Source organism: Calidris pugnax, unplaced genomic scaffold (assembly GCF_001431845.1).
Source record: "Calidris pugnax isolate Ruff unplaced genomic scaffold, ASM143184v1 scaffold273, whole genome shotgun sequence".
NCBI classification, from domain to species: domain Eukaryota; kingdom Metazoa; phylum Chordata; class Aves; order Charadriiformes; family Scolopacidae; genus Calidris; species Calidris pugnax.
This window is the reverse complement of record NW_015094508.1, coordinates 14,300,699-14,325,979: the sequence shown is the minus strand read 5'-3', so window position 1 is coordinate 14,325,979 and position 25,281 is coordinate 14,300,699. Positions and strand designations below refer to the sequence as shown.

Below are 25,281 nucleotides of genomic sequence, written 5' to 3'. Positions count from 1 at the left end.
TCTGTTTATTTCATTGAGGCAAGGTATAATTTTTATGAATGGTGACATACAACCCAGTTTTCTAGGAATACTTTGGATTTGCCATCAAGTCTCAGTGTCCCTGGATAACTCATAGGAAGAAATTTGTTTTATTTTTTTTTCCTTTTTTTTTTTTTTTTTTGTCTTTTCTTTTTGCCAACATCATATTGCTGTTCTTCGGAATATGTCCTCATCTTCAGAACAGGTGAGATGGTTTGTTTAAAGCTGATATTAGAGTAACTTAGAAATTAGGCAGGTCACGTATCCTGTTTTCCCATCCCAGAACATGTGGCGAATAGTTAAAACTTCTCCTTTCACTTTCCTCTAAGTCAGTCTCTAATATTTGTTGATACTGTTTTGCTACAGACTACTTCCTGAAATCAAGTTAAGGAGATAAAAACCTGTATTTTTCTCTATTTCTCTACATATAATGTTCTGAGTTTTTTTGAGTTTTAATTTAGGATCTTTAAATACTCAGTTTGTAGATGGAAGTAAATGGAGAAAATTACTTTTGTAGTTATATTTAATTGTTTGATTTCTGAAGCTTGAAGATGTAGACTTTGTTAATTTAAAGTTTCAGGCTGCTTTGAATATGTCCTTATTACACAGTTGAGATTGTTAAGAGGTTGAGAAAGAGTGGCTTCTTACTAAGTTTTTCTAAATTCTCATTTAAATACGTTCCATCCTAAGATTCCAAGGTCTGTGAAATTTAATGATTCTACTTTTGATAGTGGCAGAATCCTTTTGGTGTTGATTTTTTGTATCAAAAGAAGTACTATGTATCTCCTACTCAATGAACAATACATTGAACATCTTCATGTGACTCAAAAAAGGTGACTCAAGGTATGTGTTTGTCGGTCTGTTTTTGGAAAATGGTCTTGATGTCATAAAGCCGTAAGTTAGTTACTAAAACATACTCAGGGCAGTTCTTAAAAAGATTAACTGACGTGGAGGCTTAGAAAGGCAACTTCGAAGCTTCACACTGTCGCAGCTTTAAACCCATGGGAAGTATAAGCAGATGTGCTTTCTCAAAATAAAGCATAAATCAAGATCCTAAGTCTATAATTCTAGCTTTCAGCTTTTCAAAACTAGTAACTTAGATGAAATTCTGAGTTCAACAAACCAGATCCATGTTCACAGTACAGCTTCCTTCAAACATAGTATTTATGATACCCTGTCCTGAAGTTTTAACATAGGTTTTTGCTTTGCAGTTGCAGAAGTCTGCTCTGTTTTGGCACTGAACTATGTGATAGCTGACAGCAGGGTAGTCTGCTTGGGAAATGTCCTGTACCCGCTGTAGCTAAAGGCTGGCAAACTGTCTGTTCGCTTCTGTCTTCATTTGCTTCTGTATTCACTGGTTGCTAGACATTTGGTAGTGGGACAAAGGAGAAAAGAAGGCAAGAGGCAAATGAGACTTGTTGAATGTTATCTTGGATTTGATCTCCCCAAGCATTGGAGGGGGGCACAATCCTCAGTATTGGTCTCTGATCATTCTGCTTACCAAATAAGGTGCAAATACTTTCTATCTGAAAACGTTTTACCTGTTTTTATATTGCATGTAAGATGTAACAAAGTGGGAGAAAGAAATAAGGACATACTTTTGCCATGTAGTGAGTGCATATTCCTGTCACATCCCTCCTAGCCATTTGCTCTTCTGCTCCGGTACCCCACACAAAAGCAAGTAAACAAAAAGAAATCGGAAGCATCAATTGTTATTTGAGCCTTAGGAGCTAAGAAAAGAGTGATTTTTTTTTTTTTTTTTTTTTTCCTTGAGAACTATATAGCATAGAAGCTTTAGTTAAGTGTTTGTGTGCCTTTAAATTTGCAGTCATCCTTCTATTCCCTGTGTGCTGTAATTTATTCATTCCTTCCTTTTTACTTGTGTACTGCAAAAACTTCAAAAAGGACAAACAGAAGGTAGCACTCCCGTTCTTATTTTCTCAGTGCTTCTTGAAAAGCACTTTGCCTTCTATCCTACAGCTACTTCCTTTCTGAAATTATGATTGGTCTCTGTTATTTTAAGAAATGTAAATCTTCTAGGTTTCATTTATGCTTCTTAAAGAGAAGAGAGCTCATTTCCACTGAGTTGATTTAGTGAAAATCAGAAGCAGGACTTTATTAATGTAGTAATTAGAAGAGATAGGAGAAGGTTCTCTTCAAATGACAATGGTAGTTTGTATGACTGACAGCAACAGCTTCCAAGTGGTTAGTGCTGCTGTGATAGGGATGCCCTGAGTTGCACAGTAATGTTTAGATGTGATGTATGCTGATGAAGCAAATCTATGCAAAGCACTGTTACCTTTGTGGATCTGTTGTTTTAGATGTACATTCTCGCTCCCATTGTAAGTTTATGTTCCTTTAAAGTATATTTCCTGAATTTTAATTTTTGTATTGTAATCGAAAGAATTTTTTATGTTTTCCGATGTATGAAATATCAAAACACTTGTGTCTTCAAATTATTTGTTACTATTTTATTAATTTAATTCCAAAGAGAAGGGTAAAAGTAAAGAAAAAAAGTGAAAATAATTATAAGTAATACACTTTGGTGATCTTTCATTCTGTTTTCTTGTTGGATGGGTGGATGTGTTTGATTTTTTTTTTTTTTTAAATGGATTAGAAAACTGGCAAGTACAGGCAGATATTTAAGTAACAGTTCTTAGCAACTATGTTAGCAACATTATAAGTTGATATTATCTTGAAAGTGGTTAATCTAAAACATCTTCAGATGTTCAACTTTAAGCACCTTGTAGTCCCAGTTTTATTTCATAGATAGTTTTAGATTCAGTTGTTCAAAGCTCTTATAATGTGTTGTGTTTTTGGCTTTGTTTTGCTTGTTTCTGTCTTAAAAAACAAAGAGGAAAAAAAAGTGAAAAGGAGGCCTTCCTAAATGTGCAACACATCACTAGTAGTACAATTTTTGTAGCACAATACATAGTATTGGTGGCTAAAATACAAGCAAATTTGTAATTTAAAAGAAGCCTTTCACACCCCCTCCTCGCCTTTTGTGTTTGGGTTTTTTTGGTTTGATGTTTTTGTGGGGTTTTTTTTGGATTGGAGTGGGTTTTTTGGAGGGGCAGGGGAGTTGGTTTGGGTTGTGTTTTTTGATGCTTGATCTTTAATATGAGTGACTGCTTAGACTGCTCAAGTTATATTTCATTAATATATGTGGTGTAAGTGTCTTGTGTACACATGTCACAATCCAGGCTTAATTTCTGGATAGACATCAGTGGAAGCCAGCGCAGAAGCGGGCCTGTGTGCTGGGCTGCATGCTGTATACTGTAATTGAAGCAATGTGGTTGTTTGATACATGATTATTCTGCTTGAGTCTGTGTATTTATAAATAATGTATTTAAACACTTGATTGCATCAGAGAAGCTTAACTCTCAGATATCAGACAGGAAGCCCACAAATTGTACGTGAGCAGTTAGATGCTTGTAACTTGAAACCTTAAGCTAAAACTGATAAATTGCAGCTTCAGCAGTTTACTGGTGTTCTTTAGTAAAGCTTTGAACAAGTTTAGACAAGGAGATAGCATTGAAGAGAAATATAATTGAACAAACTAGTAGACAGATTCTTTGTTACTCTTCAGCTACTCCTGAATTCAATTTTTCAGTTCTGTAGCAACTTTTGGAGTACCGTATTGATGTAGTTGTGCCTTTCAGTGTACTTTGTGGTATGTAAATTACATTCAGTAATTATGATATGAGACAAATGGAGTTTGATAGACATTAAAACCATGTTTAGTTAAAAAGCAGTTCAGCTGTTCAAGATAATTTGTTTTTTTCTTCACAATAAGGTTGAAGTGACTAGAGAGGAATTTAAATTCTTCTTACCCCAGGTAGAATTTGTTATAAACAGAACACTGTGTATTGTATAAATCAGAATGCCAATTACACAATCAGAATTGTGTAAATTGGGATGGGTATGAACTGCATCAAACACTTGTTACTGCTTGTGTGGCTGATTGTGCTGATCTGCTGATTCCTGAAAGAACAGGGATCTCTAGCAAGATGGTGTCATTTAAGGAAATGTAAACTGCATTGCTACAAAGTATTATTCTGCTTCCTCTTCCCTTAGGAGGGAGAATTGCTGAGTGTGACATGTCTGCATGTGTCTGTAGAACACTGAAAAGTGCCATGAATATCAATTCATTAACTTTTAGTGCAACTAATGCTGTCTTATCTGCCACTCTTACAGGAATCCCTTATAAACAGCTGACTGTAGGTGTCCCCAAGGAGATATTTGAGAATGAGAAGAGAGTGGCTCTATCACCGGCTGGAGTTCAAGCCTTGGTTAAACAAGGCTTCAATGTTGTGGTGGAATCTGGTGCTGGAGAAGCTTCCAAATTTTCTGATGACCATTACAGAGAAGCTGGAGCAAAGATCCAGGGGACCAAAGAAGTCCTGGCTTCTGATTTGATTGTCAAAGTAATTGCTTTATTAATGTATTTCTTATTACATTATTTTTGGAGAAACATATAGGTCATTTTTTTTCTAACAGTCTGCTGAAAGTTCAGTAAGTAAGCTACTTTAATATTTTCCGTTCTCAGTTCTTATTCAATTTTAGTCTGGGTGTTTTCTTTTTTTTGTATAGTTAGGTGTGCATCTACAGTAATAAACTAGCAGCATTGAAAAAAGTTTTTAATTGCTTTGGATGAGTTGTCTTTTCTAGAATGAAGTAGACTAGTTCTGGACTCTAATCAGATGTGATCCCTGCTCTAATTCAACTTTCTCTCCAAAACTAGAAACGTACAACTCAAGTTACTCTTTAGAGAGTGTTGTTTAGAATTTTGAAGATGCAAGTTTCTAACTTTTTTCAACCAGACATCCAAACAATTCCACAGACACAGTGTGTTTCAAAAGTATTTGTAACTAAATGAGTTGTAGCTGATCTGGGAAGACTGCTTGAGAAGTTGCTTGAGAGGTGTTAGGTTGTGCAGAGTCCTGAGGGAAAAAGACCTTAAACTTGATTTTAAGGTGTCCTTTAACTGCCCTGTTTGAAGTTACTCTGTCAGGATTGAACGTAGAATTTCTGTGAGCTAGTTTGTGAACAACCCTTATAAGTAGATTTCTTTTTGACGAAAAGTGAGAAACCGAAGAGGTGAATACAGATCAAGATGAGTATCTTCTGAACTTCATGCTTAAAATTCCATGTATGTAATGGTGCATTGCAGTCAGTGATTCTTACCCTGTAGAGCTGAATTGGCATACCTGTTCAGTAATAATTTTGCTTAAAATGGCAGGTTTTGGGGCAACTGTCTGTCATAAAAGCCAGTAACTGCTGGTTAGAAACCATGGGATATTCCTGAAGGTGTGTGCTAACTATTACTGCCCTGTCACCAATCCACCTATAGCTAATTCTAATATGTAGACTGCAGTTAAGAAGTGCAGTTACTCAGGTCAGTTGTGTAAACAGTCTTTGATATACTTCCTTGTGTACTTTTTGGGTGGGAATGGGCAGACTGCAAGCCGGGAGAAAGGCAGTTGAGTGTGTTCTGATTTATTTCCTTTGATTAATTTGGAAAATTCTCTCTTCCTTCAGGTGAGGGCTCCTATTTATAACTCGGCTCTAGGTGTACATGAAGCAGATCTTTTTAAGCCGGCGGCTACCCTGGTTAGTTTTATCTACCCAGCACAAAATCCAGACCTCCTGAAAAAACTTGCAGAAAAAAACACTACAGTCTTGGCAATGGATCAGGTTCCACGGGTCACCATTGCTCAGGGATATGATGCACTTAGCTCCATGGCCAACATTGCTGGGTATGAATCTAACTGCCTTTTTTTTTTTTTTTAATCCCCCAGCTTGAGTAACTATAGCTATGTGCTTTGATATTAGGTATATCTAAAACAATTCTGCATCTCTGTTTTCATACAGCTTTTTCCAGCAGGATGTCACTGTTGGAGGTACCGAACAACTTACATTTCTTAGGGTCAGCATTGCAGCAGATCAGAGCAAGGCCTTTAAAAAAATAAATAAAATTGAAGACAGTTCTTCTAATTCCTGGATGACTTTGTCCATTGCCTTTTTGATCTGAACTAGCTCAGAGCAGGTTCAAAGATATCCTTAGGGCATCTTGAACACAGATTGTCTCTCATTGGGGTCTGATGTTGTTGGGAGCGAACCCAAATAGCTCTCAGTTGAATGTCGTTCCGGTGGCAGATATAAACATAAGACCAAATACTCTCAGCCATTTTCATGCTTTGTGACTGCTACTGTAGACATTGTAGTGAATTAAAATGTTGCTGTCATCAAGCTGACTTCTGTTATTAGATTCTTCATCACTTTTAGAGGTTTTTTTTGACTTGGACAGTAACAGTATACATGTTTGGCTACTTCTCTGTGTTTTCATTCTCTGTGATTTTATTAAAATATAGACATGTATAATATATTCAAATCTACAAGCTGTATTTCAAATTAGGACTAATTTTACAGCATACAGACCTCCATATGTCCCTGCTAGATATAGTAAAGAGAGTGGCATGGGACTGTAGAACTACATCACTGTTAGTAAAAATGCAAGAAAATGTGCTCAGTTGTTAAGAAAAGGCATAGCTACACATTAATCTGCATTTTCAGGTAGCTCTACTGATGTTAACTTGGTGTCCAGCCACACATTCTTGCATGGCTACAAAGCAAATGGGGCAAAAGAGGTAGCAAGGCTTAAACTATGTGCCATAAGGCATATAGGTCTGCAGAGAGTTGGAGTATCTTTTTTGAATGTGTGCTTGCTTGTCTGATTACTGCAAAATTAGTCTGAGTTTTGCAATTGCTTGTTCGTGTTTCCTTTCCTAATGAGTCTCAGATTACAGCCTTTGAAGGTAGCTTCAAAGATCACTTCTGGCAAGCTGTGCATTTATTGTCTAGGTAAAATTTTATCTGAGAATTGAATAGTTGTGAACATTTGGTCCAAAAATCCTGTCTGAAAACACATTCCTTGTTTTTAAAAAAGGCAATAAATGAACAAAGAGATATGTGTTTAATAGTAAAATATTAAACTTGCTATGGTCAAATGTTCATCCTTTTGATTGCTGTTATGAATGGAATTGTACTGAGCCTGGGAAAATGCTGATATATGTTCATCTTTAATTGACAGTTACAAGGCTGTGGTACTGGCAGCAAATCACTTTGGTCGATTTTTCACGGGTCAGATCACAGCTGCTGGTAAAGTTCCTCCAGCAAAGGTATGTGCAGTTAAATGGATATTGTGGCAGAAGAATATGTGAGTTCCTGATTGCAGCTAACCATGGCTGAAACCGTGTTAAAAGGCTTTTTTCCTGCCTTGGGGCTAATTCTAGAGACTTTAGAAACCCCTGTAGTTACTCCCATACCAATTTTTATTCACTCCCTGTATGCTGCTTTTTGGAAGTAGTGGAATAATTTGAGCTTTATTTAAGTTTGCGTAGTTCTAAACATCAGACTAAACAAGGATGATTTATTATTTTTTGTCAAATGGGGAAAGGCAAGGAAGCAACTAAGAAAAGTCAGAGATGTTGGGATATCTGGTCCATTGAAGGCTGTGATGGAAAGGATTGCTTGATTTGAATTGCAGGTAGATTGGGTTGAAGAAAAATTAAGAAGAATTAGGGAAACAACAAAAAAAAAAAGATAAATGAAGAAGAAAACCTGTACTTACATAAACTGTTAGTTACAGATGAGTTGGCTCTCTGATATGTAAAGTTAGGAGTTACAGCTTTTAAACTATTAGATTTATGGGGCAGCTTTACCAGTCACTTTGGGTTCTGTATCCTAAGAGAACTTGTTTAAATGACTGGTTGATGAGATGTATCTGGAGTTGTGAAAGCAGTACAATGCTGCTGCTTTTCTAAGCAGCTGTAGTGTTAGTTTATGCTGCAAGCATTGATGATGTTGTTATTTTAGGTCTTGATCATTGGAGGAGGAGTTGCTGGCCTGGCTTCTGCAGGAGCAGCTAAATCGATGGGTGCAGTCGTTCGTGGATTTGATACTAGGTAGGTGTGTGAAGATCATAGTAACAATCTGAAATTGTTTTAAGATTAAGTACCTTGTGGCTGTAATACAGTGAAAGTACTCATACTGCACTGAATCACAATTCCTTTCCTACCATTTTTCTTCTATCATTATTCCTCCATTTTTTTATACCTCAGAACAACCAAACCACCCAGAGTCCTTCTCATTATATCCTCCAGATCTATATGAGTAAAAACCTCATTGTTTTATAAAATGAGAAAGGTAGGGCTTTTATCCAGAGTTTCATGTCCCTATTCTTTCTGGGGACACAGGGAAAATAATCTTACTGCCCTCATTTGTAGCTTGCTTTGGTGAGGGTTCATAGCTGCATGCTCTCATTCACCGCTACTTTCCGGATTCCAGAGAGGCCAGCATCCCAGAGAGACACTTTTTTCAATCTGCTGAAAGAGAGAAAGAGATCAAGTTATTCTATTTATGAAACTTGACATGAAAGAACAGAAACTACAGCTGAAGCTGCTTTAAATTCTGCTTTCCTTGGGTTTCTTCTTCATGTTTGAAAGGATTATTTTGCGCTGTAGATATTTTTTTAGAGCACTAGACTGGGAAAATTAGAGAGCACGTCTGTCTTCTTATATCTACAGTGACTGCAAACTTGATTAATTCTTTTTTCTGTTAAATGGCCTTATATTGGATTTCTATGATACTGTATTTGCATTAAAATTACTTATACATGTTTGGTTTAGTGCAGAGGTGACATCTAGTGCTACTTAGCTATATGTAATATGAAAGAATAAAAATGAACATATCTACAGATTTATGATGTGCAATATGAAAAAAGCTTTGCTCTGGTTTCTTAGAAAATCTGCATATGCCTTAAAAAAAAAACTGGAAAGTGTTTATTTTTTTTAAAAAGCATGACCAAAATCTGTCTAAAACTATTCAGATTTAATTTCCTTCTTTCAGCATCCTATATACTTCTATCTCGGTGTGCAAGAATGTTTGTGTTAAATCCTCTGCATGTCATGAATGTTTACCTAACACTGAAATTTAGTCTCATTATTTACTATGATATCATATGATGCAAAATAAACCACAGATTTACAGGATAACTGTAAAAAATCAAACCCAAACAAAGAGCTATCACCTCTAGTTCCTCACTCCTTCTTCCCACCCCTCCCACCACCCCCTTGCCCCCAAAATTTTCCCTGTGATAATAAGACTTACTGGTATTTTCCGTTTCACAGATTAAAGACAGGGCCACGAGTTGGGTATTTATCACCGATTTTAGGCATCTAAGTTTGGGCTGTAAATTGACCTAGTCATGACAAGAGAAATGGGTGAGTAGAGTTAGTCAACAGTTAAGCTTCCAGCTTGGAGACTTTTATTAGAGCAAGTCTGTTGACTATTCAGGAAACAGTAGACTCCTTCGTTCTTTATCCAAGTATCTTCATTAGGGATGTAAAATTAGTGATGGAACTGCATTTTTCACTAAATGAAGTTGAGGACTTTAGTTATGGACTCCTTAATCCTAGAATAAGTTTTGGATCTCTTGTTTGAAGACTACTGCTACTACAAAGACCAGAAAAATCATGATGGGTTTTTAAAGTGGTGGTTGTTCCCTCCCACCAATTTTCTTTTCCTAGAGCTGCAGCTCTGGAACAGTTCAAGTCTCTTGGTGCTGAGCCTTTGGAAGTAGACGTAAAGGAATCCGGAGAGGGACAAGGTGGTTATGCTAAAGAAATGTCCAAAGAATTTATTGAGGCTGAAATGAGACTCTTTGCCAAACAGTGCCAAGATGTTGATATTATCATCACTACAGCGCTTATTCCAGGTATATTTTATGTGCAAGATGCTAATTTTTGTTTTATCTTGTGGAAGTTGGCATGTTTTGGAGCTGTGCCTGCAGTGAAAACAGAGGTGTTAATCAATTATGTCTGTGTGAGCATGTAACTTTTCCTTTTTCTGATAAATGCCTCGTTTTAAAGTGTATGCCTTTTTTTACAATTTTTATTTTCACAAACTATCAGTCTTTGACCAAATATCAGTATGTGTTCTCCTTAAACAAGGAGTAGAGAGTAATAAATTAAGAATATATAATGTTCTTGCATATTTATTGCATGACTGCTACTTCTGCTATCCAGCTTGTGCACTGAAACAAGTTCAGTGGAAACAGTCCGGTGTTTTTATAACTGAAACACTGCAAGGTACACCTTAGGTTTTAGTGCTCTCTATTGCACAATACTGTCCTTTAAGAACTTAGGATATGATGTTTTTTGGCTTTTGTTGTTGTTGTGACTTGAATTGTAAGATTGGATGTGAGCTGTTTACTGAGGACAAAATTGGATTTTCCAGCGTGCTTGGTAGACTGCCCATGCATACTTTTTTTATATGCTTGGGAGCAAGATGTTCTACCATCTCATTTCTCTGTCTGTATAAACAAATCTTCTGTGACATTTCATGCTAGGTACCAGTTGCTTGAAAATTTTACTTAAAATCTAAGCTTGAGAGAAGAGGGGAGAACCCATCTTCTGAGCTCTGAAGCTCTATTTTGTGTTTAACTTACTATGCCTTGTCTTGTCAGGCAAAAAAGCTCCCATCTTGTTTAAGAAAGATATGATTGAATCAATGAAGGAAGGATCAGTTGTTGTGGATTTAGCTGCAGAAGCAGGTGGAAACATTGAGACTACAAAGCCTGGAGAAGTGTATGTTCATAAGGTGAGCATTTTAGTCTGCAGATATTTCTCAGTTTGCGTGATTTTACATCGTGTTTTGTAAACTCTATGCTGAAAATAAGTAGCTGATTTTGCTCTTTGGGCTTAAGTAATCCTTTACATTTGTATTTGGTCACTAGTCATCTCTATGTATAACAATTTGAAGATTTTCAAAGCAACAAATACCTTTGTGTGGTGATATTTGGTTCTCAAGTATGGAAGAGTTACTGGCTTAGACTTCCAAGTCCAGTGATTTGTCTCTGTTGAGTTGAGAGTGCGGTTTGATGTCTTGTCTTGGTTGATGTTTCTTGGTCTTCCTCAAGAGACAGCAGTAACGGTAACTTCTTTTAGTTGCTCATTACCTCCCGCTGCTGGAGGTTAACAGTCCCTGTCACAGGTAAGCTAAACAGGGTCAGACTATGTCAGTTTTCACTTCAGAGCAAAGTCTCTGGCTTAGCTCAATATAATTTCAGCTTCAGGAGGGTGCTGTCTTTGTTTGTCTGTAGCTTTGCCAACATGAGTGTGTTTGCCCTATAGTATCCAAACCACTTGTAACCCGAACTAGAAGTAGCATGAATTGCTTCATTAAACTGAGCAATTTTGCTCTGGACTGAACCAACTACTTTGGTTTTGCTCCATTATTCACTGACCCAATTGAGAGCTCTTTTTTTTTTTTTTTTTTTTTTGTCTTCCACTTTTTGGGTTTTATTTTTGGTACTTGTGAAAAATCTGCTAGCAGTTGTAGAAATCTGAGTGATAAGATTTAAAGTAGCAGACTTCCAAGGTTGTTACTTGGTAATGTAAGGACATAATGCTGCTGTTATGCTGCTCCAGCAAAGCCCGTAGGACATGTTGCTGCCATGGTTGTCATTAATATAAGCAGGGCTGCATGTGTATATATCATGAGTCATGCATTGTATTTGGTTTTGTGGTTTTCTTTTGATGTCGTCCCTTAAAAACTGAAATTGAGAGTATGTAGAACAGAAATAAGCAGATGCTTGCATAAAGAATTTATATGGAGCACTTTTAGTCAGAGGAGTATTAGCCCTGGGTATAGTGTACTGGCACTGAGCTGTTGAAAATAGCAGCAGTGCAGAACTATTAGCACCGTGCTGGAGCGTTGCGTTAATAAGCCATAGAGTTCCTGGAAGCGTGCTTGGATCTTACCTGTAAGTTGCAGGAGCAGTCTTTTAACACAAGCCTGCTTCAACATGAATACTGTATGCCAGCCTCAGGTTCCCATACCTTCTTTCAGAAGATCAAGAGTCGGATTGCAAGGTATACTTACATTTGTTTTTTAAACATTGTGAATATATTATCTTTATATAATATATTATCTTATATATAAATCTTATCTTTATATAAATATATTATCTTATACATCTTTACATAAACATGAACCTGGGTATATTACTTGCACAGCTAGCTAAGCTCTGAGGAAGCTCCTTTCATTCCTTTGTCAGAGAAAGTTGCATCCAGTGTGTGCCCTCCAGGAGGACTGAGAAGATGCCAAGCATTGGGCAGGGTGATCTGTTCCCTAGTTACTTTAGGAAGCTATGTTACAAGAGAATGGTAGAATTTGGAGAGGACAAGGTCTTGCACCAGTACATCTTCCTCTCTGTGTAGGCTTATTGCTAATGGCCTTTAAGGTGTTGGGTTTGGTCATGTTGAATTCTGTAACTGTTGTGAGTAATCCTCCCCCGACTTAATAATATTAGAGCTGGAGGTAACAGTTTTAGCTAAGGATTAAAAACAGAAATAACTGAAACAGTTTGGATATGTTTTTCCAGAATCATATATTGGAAGAGCTGCTACTTCTTCAGAGGTTGAACTAGTCCTTAATATTTTACTTGAATTTTTTTTTCAGGGTGTTACACACATTGGTTACACAGACCTGCCTAGCAGAATGGCTACTCAGGCCAGTACTCTGTATTCCAATAATATTATCAAACTCCTAAAGGCTATTAGTCCTGACAAAGAGAACTTCTACTTTGATCCAAAAGATGAATTTGATTATGGGACTCTGGATCATGTTATTAGAGGAACTGTAGTAATGAAGGTAAGTCAGCAAATATTATCTTGTTAATTTGTGAGTACATACTTCTACATTTATCAGTGTTGTCTCTTCAAAATGCATTCCAATCTATTGCATGCCAATAGACTTTAGATGCGGCTTGATGGACAGTGTGGGCAATCATGTCTGTATTCAGCTGAATAGTCCTCTGTCCCTTTTTGTGAAGGGAAACCTCTTTGCTTTTGTCTTCTTGTCATGGTTGAACAAATTCCTAACGTCTATGATTGAAAAATAGGAAAAAGATGAAATTCGCATGTTGTATTCATGTGATAAAAGCATAGTTATGTTTCAAACATGTTTTAAATTACTACAGGACCAGAAAATCATTCTTCATTTTTTTTTTTTTTTTTTAAATAAATACAAGTTTCTGTTCCTATAAGAGTAACTTCAAAAAAAATGGGTGGAAATAAAATATGTAGAATACTTTAAGCCCTATTAGGAAACAATAGAATAAACTTAGGACATGGGCCAGTATGGGCTCTCCTGCTGCAACTATTAGGAAATAAAAACTTGCAATTTAGATAAGAGGTGTTAAATCCTTTTATGTTTTGCTCCATAATGTTGATAACATTTTCTAATGCTTATGACATCTACTATGGAGGAGGCTTGCATTGACTTTAGCTCTCCCAGACCGCTGCAGTGCTGTGTACAGCTCAGGTCTGGCAGCTCCTCCAGTAGTGCCGCCAGAGGCCTGAAGAGGAGCAAGAAATATGAGAAATCATGCTTGTTGCCTAGCTGAGGTCTGGGCAGGCTCTGATTGCAGTTCAGATCTGTAGTGGATTTTGCTGTTTTCAAGACCGTGTTTTAGTTTGCATAAATGTTTTTCATTTAAGGAACTTTACTTCTTTGTTTTGGTTCCTGCTTTCAAGCCTAGTGCTGTGTTTCCACCAGGTGGAATACTGGATACTCTTGGATACTGATACTAAATCTTGTTTGAAAAAAGTGTCAAAACCACGACAACCAGTATGGTTAATTTGGTGAGGCTCTACTGATCATCCAGCCTTGCAAACTTCTGCTGATGCAGAAAAGGAAGGTGTTCCTTTGGCACGGCTGTAGGATGTTAAGACTCACCTGAGTTGCAGGATTAAGAAGAGTAGGCTCCTCTAACTACAAAGCATCTGCCATGTTAGGGATAACTGTAAATATTTCTTGTCAGGATGGCAAGGTGATTTTCCCAGCACCTCCACCAAATAACATTCCTCAAGGAGCCCCTGTGAAGCAGAAGACTGTAGCAGAGCTGGAAGCGGAAAAAGCAGCTACTATTACACCTTTTAGAAAAACTATGACTAGTGCATCTGTATACACAGCAGGTAGGCAACTTCCAGAGCTGGAGAATCAGTGTAGAGTGCTCCTCATTTGGCTAATACTTTTAAGTGACTCCTCATCTCACTCTTTTAATTTAATAACTAGTTGGGAGAGCAGTTGGTTGGCTGGTGTATCTAGTGCGAAATCAGTGTAGTGTAATAATTGCTGCTGAGAGGTAAAATAAAATTTTAGAAATTTAACCAAAAGTATCACTATTTCAAACAGTGCTGACTTACGCTGTGTGCATGTATGTGCATGTTTGTGTAAAATATTTTACTGATATTTTAATAAAATTTGTAGGTAATTTTGGACTCCTGCTAGGGACTGTGCCCATATTTTGCAGTAGAATCAATTCAATGTCATTGCTTTCTTCAAACTTTAATGCATTGTGTGAGACTTAAATGCCCACAATCTACTGAAGCACTGAGAATAGGAAATTTGTCTTAACAAATAAATATTGGCTTTTCATGTCATTTGATATTCTGTGTGCATCAGAACTTCTGCATGAGGTAATTAGTGAATTGCGTATGCTTAATTTTAACCTCTGTTCTTCATACGCGTGCTTTGAGTCTTTCAAGTAGTGTCTCAATGTGATTGTGACTCTTCTACGTTACTGCTATAGGACAGGATAGTGGCAGGGTTCAGTGTTGGTGTAGAAACCTATCTCTGCTGCTTTGTATGCATGCATAACAAAGATGTGTGTATTATATTTATGCTTTTATTTTTCATTGTAAAAGAAACATTAGCGCGAAAGAGCCTTGTAGTTGACAGAGATGATCCAGCTGATCTTGAAACAAGTCCATGCACAAAACTCCGATTTGCTTTTAGCTCAATACTGGACTTCTGTTGTATGCAGTTTAAATGTAAGAAACCATTGAAAAGTTATATAAAAGTTTTGCTGTGCTTTTATTCTAGGCTTATCCAGCATGTTAGGACTGGGCATTGTAGCTCCTAATACGGCTTTCACACAAATGGTGACAACGTTTGGCCTAGCTGGAATAGTGGGGTACCATACAGTATGGGGTGTGACTCCTGCTCTTCACTCTCCACTCATGTCAGTGACTAATGCTATCTCAGGTAAGTAGCTGTCACACAACTACTTATGTCCTATTTGAAGAAGGCACAGCTCCTTTTACTCAAACTTTAGACAGAAGTCTGCTGATCCACCTTTTAAAATGCCAAAAAGCCTAGTACTACTTTGCATGTCTGAGTTTGTTTCCATAAAGAGCAAGGACATCTGAAACATACTCTTTCTGAGAGTATATTTTCTTAAAAGAAGGGCAAATGTAGTGCTGGGTATTTCTAATTTTTCTAAGTAATTTTTCACTCTTAGCCTGTTTGTTTTAAAGTTTGTTTTACTTGGAGCTCTTCAGTTTTTTCTTTCACAGAACACATCTTTCCTCCCACCTCTCCAGTGTGTTGCTCTGAAAATAACTTGTCTTTCAAATTTTTTGCATTCTTTTTTTTCTCTTCTCAAACTATGTGTTTTGAGAGAGGGAAAAAAGGAAAAAATTCCTAAGAAAACATCCATAAGATTCATAACTCCGTAAACATGTAATATTTCCTATGTATGTAACAGGTCACAAGGCCAATCTACTTTGACTGTTAAAAGTAAAGTTTCTTTTATCAAACGAGTACTCAGAGGCTGACTCTGTGCTTGAGGCACAGTATTTCAAAAGTATGTTCATATACTTTTTTTTTCTTTTGAAACATGTTTATATTGCTGAAAAATATGATGGTAGTCTTTGTTTAAATAGTAATTTATAAAGTAGGGGGTCAGAATTTGTGTTGGCTGGTAGCCGTTTGACATCTGTAAGGAAACTTTCTATAGATATAGAAGCTTTTAAGGTTCAGTATCACTTTTTTCCCTTTTAAACAGGGCTAACTGCAGTTGGTGGGCTGGTATTGATGGGAGGAAACTATATCCCTGAAAACACTTCTCAAACTCTGGCAGTGCTTTCGACCTTTATCTCTTCAGTCAATATTGCAGGTATGAATGTTTTCTTCTGAGGGTAACTTTAAAGCAGTTGTGTAATTCTTTCTTTTTTTTCTGCTAGGTCTTTAATTCTATAGATTCCAGAAATATTGTTCTGGAAATAGGATCTGAGAGATCATTGATAAAGAACACCCTCCTCCTCCCTGCCTCCCCCCTCTCCCTCAGTTTTCATAGTATTTATTGTATTTGGGTTACATACCCTGTGGTGTAACTTCTTCTTAGGGAAGCATTTAACTTTTCTTTTATAGTGTCCTTTGGTTTATGATTATATAAAATATTTTTTCTTGTATATCCCAAGATGATACTGCATTTGTCTCTGTATTCCTTTTCCTGCTTGAAAAATATACTAGTGGCATAGAACAAAATTCTGCTTGCTTGAGCTTCAGAAATCCCACCTTCACAAATGAAAAAAGATAAGAAATTGAGCAATATGACTTCAAAATACTGCTTTTGCTACACTAGATAGGGAAAGGGACACAGTCATAAACTAAACTGTATCCTGCAGTTAGCATAGAGTATGGAGTCAGATCAAGTCCTCCAGGCTTTCCAGCTCCTCTTTTTATGAATTGCCTCCAAGGGTTAAAAAAGACAACAGGATCTCACCCTGATTACACCTTTTTTTCCTGGTGTTTTTGCAGATTACTAGCTTTTAAGAGGCTTTAGTGGTGTCAGTTGCTAACATTTTGTGGTAGTATGATTTAATAGAAGATAATTCTCGTATAGCTTGGCATATGCTTAGTTTCAGATTTATTTTTTTTTTGGTAAAATTGTTCCTTTTCTTTGCCCAGGTGGATTTCTAGTTACACAGAGGATGCTGGATATGTTCAAACGTCCCACAGATCCTCCTGAGTACAACTACTTGTACCTACTTCCTGGTGGTGTCTTTGTAGGAGGCTATGCAGCTGCTCTCAATGGTGGCTATAATATTGAACAGGTAAGAAGATAATTTGGTGGCTCTTAGCCCACTGTTCACAGCGAGGTATGCTTTTTCACTGCTTACTGTGTTGAGGAGTAAAGAGCAAGTTACCCATGGTCTTGTAATCAGCTACATATTCCCACAAAGTCAGTCTGAAGTTGGTTAACGTGAAGGTTGCAAACATACTCCAAATGCTGAACCTGCAAATTTTAAAAGCTTTGGGGTTGGGTTTTATTTTTTTGGTGTCTAAAACCAGTTCTAACAGTTTGCCTAAATAACAGTTTAAATACTAGAGCGACTGCAGAAATCAGTCTTTGTTTAAATTTTTCTGAGAATACAACTTGGTGTGACAGTTGAAGTAAGTATGATGTCTGGATGGGATGAGATTTTAGCACAGAAGGATGTGCAGGGACTGTACCTATAGTACCTCTCATGGTAAACGTTTTTGATTGCATTTGTTTTAATAGTAAGAAGAATCAATGTGTATTGCCTTCTGTGTTTGGAAAAAGTGAATTCAAACATACCTTTATGCCTAAGGCTTGCAATATGTTTGAGTTTTTTCAGTTACGTAGACATGTAAAGCTCAGTTCATTCATTCACTCAAGTTTGTTTATACTTTTTCAATTCAGATATGCCATAAGCAAATTCTCAAAGTGTTCCTATAATGAATGGGACAGTTTAGCTTTGGGTTTGTATTAAAGAAAAACTTGCTTCTGAACTGATGAGAAAAATTGGCTTGACTCAAATTTAGTATTCACGGTGCAAATAAACCAAGGTCATAAAGTCAGGGAAAGTTTTAATAGATATCACATTTTAATTAGCCAAAATAACATCCTCTACAGGAGTTTCTCACAGTCAAGAGTTTTAACTTAAGAACTGTGTCGTATACACATTCTGGAAAAATCAGCTCTTTTGTGTAATAATCAGAAAGATTTTTTTAAATTATTATGCAATTTGGCTCTACTTCATGTATGCCTATTGATGCTTTTCTTATTTTAAAGATGATGTATCTGGGCTCAGGCTTATGCTGTGTTGGTGCCCTGGCTGGTTTGTCCACCCAAGGAACAGCTCGTCTTGGAAATGCTTTGGGTATGATTGGTGTTGCAGGAGGTTTAGCAGCAACTCTTGGAGGTCTTAAACCCTCACCTGAATTGTTGGCGCAGATGTCAGGTGCAATGGCGCTTGGCAGTACCATAGGTATGTGTATGATGCTATGAACTAACAAATTTATGCTGTATACATGCATTTGTGCAAGCTGTATATATATATAAAATATTGTATAGCTCACAGGTGAATTGATTGACTTACAGTTAAGGCTTGGGTATGTTATTTTGCAAATACGTGAACAAAGAAACGCAAGTCCCAGAGTTTCTATTAATGCATCAGGATGTGGTAAAGAATGGGGAGACTGGTGGAAAAGCAGGAGCACATCATCTCTGTTAGGAAAACTGGATATGCAGAGCTGAATGAATTTGACCAACTTCATATTTCAGTTCCTGACTGAATGATGCCGAATTCCCTCTTCCACACTGTGCTTTATTCACAAAATATGTTGAATTTCTCAATATGTAGTGACATTTCTAAGAACATGATATGCTTTTATTGTCTGATTTCTGTGATATCCTCATTGCACAAAATACATATATGCAGTTCACTTAATAACCGTAGCAATGTCTAGTGTAGAACAGATTTTTTCCGTTGGAAGAGGGTTGTGTGTGCATGTATTCATCGCACACCAAACCATGATACATTAATTTTTAGCTGCACAGATTGGTTGTGTTTTATAAGACTTCCCTTCTATCTTCAACTCTCAATAGGTTTGACGATTGCTAAACGCATCCAGATTACAGATCTGCCTCAACTTGTGGCTGCTTTTCATAGTTTGGTTGGTTTGGCTGCTGTGCTCACCTGTGTAGCAGAATACATGATTGAATATCCTCACTTCGCTACTGATCCAGCTGCAAACCTCACCAAGATTGTGGCTTACCTTGGCACGTACATTGGTGGTGTGACTTTCAGTGGCTCTCTTGTTGCTTATGGAAAACTGCAAGGTGAGACCTTCCATTCAGAATTAAATATGTGTTAAAGGTTTGGTTTTTTTTACCCCCAGGGTTTAGCTCAGGCTTTAGGTTGGTGTAATTGGAAAGAAACCTTGTATTTTGCATCAGGTAAAAATTCATATGTTTAATTCTTATGAGCGTACTTTTTAATTCTGTTTAATTTGTGTACAGCTTATTTATGAAAGGTTTGTCTTCAGTGCTTGGACATACCACTTCTATTAATTACCAAGTCATTTAAGCTTTCCTCAATTCATCTTGTCTGGAAGTAAGTGTTGCTTTATGGTTTTTAAGACACTACCTGACACTGTTTCTCTAATGGATTTTATTGAACTTTTTTGATCACAACTTTGTTTTCCTGAGCAGACATTTTAATTGAAACCTGGAGTTGCTGGACTCAGCGAGCACACTAATATTTATGGGATTTTATTTGTAGCATTGCAGGCTTCCTTTAGGTAGGGAACTTGCAGTATCAGTTGAGACTGCTGTGCTTTAGATCATTCAATTCACTCTCTGTTTACCTCCCGTAGAAACTCCATACTCCATACCTCTTAATGTTTTAGTAAATATGCATTTTAAATTAAATACTTGCTAATTCCTGATTGTCATGCACCTGAAGGTTTCTTTATTGCATTTATTTTTGGTTTTGTAAGCACACAGCTTTTGAGAGACTGAGATAATACCTATACTAAGAAGCTCTGGCTAAGAGCTTCCTATTACTAATCCTGTTATTAGCTTTGCAATAGTTCCTTTGGGAAACATCTGTTTGCTTTCTTCAGTGTTTATGAGACCAGCAATTGAAGGAGGAAGCATGGCATGGATGGAAAGCTGTCTACTCTAATAATCTTTTGAAGGATTTGTCAGTAGTATGTATTTCTGATGTATTTCTGCTAAGCAGTTACTCATTTATTTCTTCTTGGTTATTTTTTTTTTCTCTTCTCCATCTTACCCTCTCAGCTCCTTCAGTGATTTGTGTGCATGTCCCTAGTGAACTTAACTGTCTGGTTTGGCCCACTCTCCTGTTGTTTTTTTCTCCCCTTTTCTTGCATTTTCATCTCATCCCAGTAGTAAGCTTCTCTATACTATTGAAGTAGAGGTAGTAGGCCACACAATTTGACTCCTCGTCCTGAGAGTACCAGTTCATTGTTTCCCTTGAATTTAGCTAAATTTAAATTAGACGCTCAGCAAGTAACTACCTACACCGAAAGTAACAGATAAACTTGTATTCTTTTTGCTCTTTGTGGTGTTTGGGGGAAAAAAAAGCCTACAGTGAAAATAAATACGTAGTTGTCTTTTTAAACTGAATCACACAAATACCAAACCCTCTTTCCCCTCAAGTCTCTGCCAGTGTGGCAAGCAGTGGGAAGTCTGTGTGACTGAGGGTACTGGTGAAATTCAAGCATTTGAAAGCAGGTGTGTTTTATATTTGGGGTTTATCTGCATAGTCTTTTTTTTTTTTTCTTTCTAAGCGCACAGCTTTTGAGAGACCGACATAATATCTGTACAAAGAAGTTCCAGCTACAAGCTTCCTAAAACAGAGCTCCATATAAAACATGCAAAGACTTGGGGCAGGAATAAAAGTTTGTTGTGTTTTTGGTTTTTTTTTTTTTTTTAAAGAAAAGACTTTTCAAGAGGAGAAGAGATTTTTGTGATTATTCTGAAGCCCTTCAGTGAGATTAGGCAGTAGAAGATGAGTTTAAACAGGAGTATTTGAGAGTCTAGAGCAAGTGTGAATGTCTTGCTATGCTGAGTCAGCACAAGGTCTCAGCTTCCACTAACTTATTTTATCTTCTGCCTCTCCCTTCTTTTTTAAATTTTTATTTTGCTGAGTATTCAGTCTTCTCTGGGGCAAGAGACAGGCTTTCATGTATGTATGTATGTATGTATCAATCTCTGAATATGCATTTGATTGCAGGTATCCTGAATTCTGCACCGCTGCTGTTGCCTGGTCGACACGCATTGAATGCAGGTTTGCTGGCTGCCAGCATTGGGGGAATGGTTCCCTACATGATTGATCCTAGCTACACTACGGGCATTACCTGCTTAGGCTCTGTGTCAGCTCTCTCAGCCATAATGGTAAGTTGGGGAAATGTAGGAGGTGAACACAATTAGACAAGAAGTTTGTTCTTCAGCTTTGCAAGTTTCCTCTTAGTGATTGTATTTTAGCACCCTGAGTCATGATCTTCATAGTGCCTGTATGCTACCTTACAGTAGCAAGTAGCGACTGACTTTCCTAAACCTAGCTGTAAACCAGCATTGTTCCAGAGAAAAGACATATATGTACAAAATTAGTTTCTGCAGCTATGACTTAATGGAGCCTTTTATATGACAAACTGGTATTTTAAAAGACTTCTTGGAAAGTTTATCCTTAAAATAGTTAAAGGAGCACTGGGTCTACAGGTTATCATGATAACTTAATAAGATTATCCCCACGTGTAACTTCCCCCACTTACTCACACCAGCTGTTGCAAAATTTACCCTGAATGTTAACAGTTCTGTAAACTTGAGTCTTGAAATGACTCCTCAGGATGAATCCTTTAATGGTATGAGCAGTTCCATGGAGCTGGTAGGGTATAAAATTATGTGACTGAGCACAGGATGAGGACAGTGGCATGTCTTCCTGTCCTCTCTCAGAAGGCAGATTTGTTAAGTCCAATTCTCAAGCCATAACGTGATGTCTCCTACATTGAAAATAGTTTAATGGTTATTAAATAAAGATTTTTTTTGTTTAAGTGCTGCAGGCAGACTGTCTTCTCTGCTTGTTCTCATTAGTTGTAGCTTATACTGAAGTACTTTCTTTCCTTTTCCAGGGTGTCACTTTAACAGCAGCTATTGGAGGTGCTGACATGCCTGTAGTTATTACTGTCCTGAACAGTTATTCTGGATGGGCTTTGTGTGCTGAGGGCTTCCTACTGAACAACAACTTGCTGACCATTGTTGGTGCACTCATTGGCTCCTCTGGGGCCATCCTCTCTTACATCATGTGTGTGGTAAGAAGTCAGCAGAAATTGTACTTGTTTTCCAAGTAATGAAAAACCTTATTCAGCATGTTTGCTGGGAAGATAAGAAATCAGAAGACCAAACTGCTAGGTGTTTAAAGACTAGAAAATATATACCTCTCCAAAACTTTGGTTTGGAGAGGTATGTACTTCAAAACTGAGGAGAACCTTCATTTTGACTTGAGCATTGAAGGTTTGAATCTGGGCTCAAATCAGTATTGTTACTTGTCCTCAACTGTTTGTTGTTTTGCTTTGTTTTTGTCATGTCACTCTGCAGTGTTGTTAAATTTAAGCTAAATTTAAAATTTTATCAGCAGGAGGTACTTTAAGTAGTGAGTTCGTTTAAAAAAATAATGTTACGTTTGATTCTCTAGTAATTTAATGTTTGGTTTTTGGACTATAGGAAAGTGTACTTCCTTCAGAGCAGCTAGTTTGAAGTACCACAGGGTGGCAGCAGGCTTGCGTTACTGGGTTGCTGGTACTAGTGTGTGTGTCAAAGCAAACTTTAGCTCTCACTCTGTGTGGAAATCATATTCCATTATTAGTAATGGTCTCCTTTTCTCTGGAATGTTTGTACAGAGTCTGTTGTTTTCCCTTGTCTCTCTCCTCTTAGTTTTCAAAGATGGAGGGGTAATGACTTAACTATTGCACTGTGAACGTTTTTTTTTTTTATCAACCTCCTGATTCTTGTGTAATTATTTCACTTCTGCTCCTGTGGTCTTGTGTCATCGGTGTTGCTGTTCTCCTGTCCTGATGCCTTCTTACAGTCAGCCCTGGCTGTCGTCTTTTACTTTGTCTCTGCAGATAAATAGTCTTGGTACTGTGTTAGGAATGTTCAATATTGTTAATTTTCATCTCTTTTGAGAAACAATTTCAGAAAAGCTTAAAAAAAGTATTTTTGTGTAGCTTCAAGGAGGTGAGTTCAAATGGATAATCCCAGGTGTGAATTTTAAAGAGTCTTGTTCTTTCTTGAACATTTTATATCCCCTTAACAAAAGGAAATCAGGTTATGTGGCTCATGGGGTGTCTTTTTATATATAAATATATGTTTATATATTTGTATACAGGTAGCAATTTAGTCCATATCAATAAAAAGATGGTGCTTACGAGCAACACAGGGATGAAAAGTATGTTATTTAAAGATCAAATTCTTCTATGTCATGGTGAAAATATGATCTATTTAGTATGTATTTACCAGTAAGCATAGGCACTCTATACCTTCATTTTTCTTTTGCTGTCTCCACCTTCTTACATTTATTTTATTGCTAACTCCTCCCAGCACTTTGAGTTTTGAGTTGGATGGGGCTTTGAGCAACCTGGTCTAGTGGAAGGTGTCCCTGCCCATGGCAGAGGGGTTGAAACTAGATCACCTTTAAGGTCTCTTCCAACTCTAACTGTTCTGTGATTCTGTGGTATTTGCATCTGTTGGCTGGAGGACTTCAGGTAAGTAGGAACCGTGGTGAAATACTCAGCAGAATAATTATGCAGTGACAGAGTGGCTTTCCTCTATGTATTTGTCAAGTTTCAGGAAATTGAGTTTTTTGAGGTAGTATTCTGGAAATCTTGTTCTGCTTTACGTAAGCTTAGACAATTAAAGATGATCAGCCAGTAAAATTAATATTATTTTGTATAATTTCTGCACAATAAGCAGAATAACTTGTTTCTAGCCCAGCATTTTTCTTTTCTGCTTTGCTTCCTTTAATGGAAATCCTTACTTTTAAAAGCATTGTTATAATCAGGGGATTCAGTATCATTGTCTTGAAGCTGCATTTCAGGAGCAAAAACGCTCAAGAGTTTCAATAAACTCTGCTTTAGGCTGTTGCAACCTGAAGTAGCAGTTTTTCCCCTCCTCCCCCTACTCTCCTCTAGTAAGACTTCCATCCAAAGCAGTACATTTATTGAAGCTTATCTAGTACAGATGGGGTGTTTGTGGAAACGTCTTAGTGGTTGAAACCTTCTTTTTACAACATTTCCAATTACTTTTTGTGATAACACTGTAGTTTAGTCATCCAGACCCTATCCCAATAATCTCATAAGCTTGAGTTGATAACGTTGGCCAGCATATATTCGGATAACCACTTAGTTTTTGCACTCCTGTCTGCTTGGTTTTCCACCCATCCCTCTTTTGTGCCTGTTAGTAGGGTGAGCTAAGGACAAAGACTTTAACTTCAAAACAAAAAAAAAGCAAACGCCTGTACTGTTCACTCCTCATGTGAATTGTGACTTCTTTTAAAATGCTAACACAATATGTGTTCTTCAGAACACTTGATTGTATTAGCATGTCCTTCTCCCTTGTTTTTTGCAGAGTGGTGATTGCAGCTGTAGTATCAGAATTGGTGTGCTTGTGGATGGGGAAAAAGCTTCAGGTAGTAGAGGAGCCATTACTTGGGATAATGAAACCGAATGAGAGAAAGGACAAATTGTGTTAGTCTAATAAATTGTATGCAGGTCCATCACCTGTACTAGCTGTGTGGTTTCTGTGGGCACGGTGGAAGGACTCGGAAGCTGTCAGGGACCAAAGGTTTGGCATTCCTGGAGCTGTAAGCTCCTGGCCAGTATCACCTGTGTATGCATAGCCATGGGGGCTTTTTGCTAGCAGTCAGGTTGTCATTACCATTATGAATGGTGAAGCCTGCACTTTGTTCATATGTGGTCTGTGGTGGTAAAGAAGGTGAAGGAGGCTGCAGAAAAGTTTCCACATGGTTCCTGTGTTGAGTAGGTTTTGGCTGGATTGGTTAATTGTTTCTTGATGAGGTCTTGGCTCAGTTTGAAGCCTTTTGGTACCACCCCCTTTTTTTGCCAGACTTCTCGTTTCTTGGCTTTCTGGTGCAGAGCTAGGCAAGGGCACTTCAATCTCATGCTTGCTTTGTGTGGATTCTCTGATTTCTAATAATATTTGAACTTTCTGTTTCATTTGGTCTGGTCTTAGTTTTGTCTTTTGGTTTAGGTGTGCATAGAGAGTGCTTTGCTGCTTGTAAGCTTAGCACACACATCATTTGAGGAGGGCATTCTTCCCAGCTGTCTTTCCTGACACTGAGCTACTGTAATATACTGAGTAGACTGTTTTCCTGTTTGAAGGTTTAATACTGTGATACATGGCAAAGGTAGCGTGCTCTTTGAGGATTTGAACTGCTGCCTACTGCAGACAGTAGAAAGATGCTGATTTCACTGCATTGGTGCTCCTTCCCTACAGTATGCAGAAGCAGCGATGATTTATCAGGATAAGCAAAAACTCTTCTAACATCTTCATTCTGCTTG

The 25,281-nt window shown here is 37.4% G+C and overlaps 1 protein-coding gene across 1 annotated transcript in view; it reads left to right on the top strand.

Moving 5' to 3' along the window:
- The window catches only part of NNT (nicotinamide nucleotide transhydrogenase), a 44,704-nt gene that overhangs the window by 2,877 nt on the left and 16,546 nt on the right, over nt 1-25,281 (top strand). The window contains exons 2-16 of the mRNA XM_014964901.1: nt 4,216-4,445; nt 5,560-5,777; nt 7,112-7,199; nt 7,897-7,985; nt 9,609-9,796; nt 10,547-10,680; nt 12,544-12,735; nt 13,907-14,060; nt 14,971-15,132; nt 15,935-16,045; nt 16,840-16,985; nt 17,969-18,164; nt 18,785-19,018; nt 20,940-21,100; nt 21,835-22,014. Coding sequence (XP_014820387.1) covers nt 4,216-4,445; nt 5,560-5,777; nt 7,112-7,199; nt 7,897-7,985; nt 9,609-9,796; nt 10,547-10,680; nt 12,544-12,735; nt 13,907-14,060; nt 14,971-15,132; nt 15,935-16,045; nt 16,840-16,985; nt 17,969-18,164; nt 18,785-19,018; nt 20,940-21,100; nt 21,835-22,014 — 2,483 coding nt within the window. The remainder of the gene's footprint in view (nt 1-4,215; nt 4,446-5,559; nt 5,778-7,111; nt 7,200-7,896; nt 7,986-9,608; nt 9,797-10,546; nt 10,681-12,543; nt 12,736-13,906; nt 14,061-14,970; nt 15,133-15,934; nt 16,046-16,839; nt 16,986-17,968; nt 18,165-18,784; nt 19,019-20,939; nt 21,101-21,834; nt 22,015-25,281) is intronic.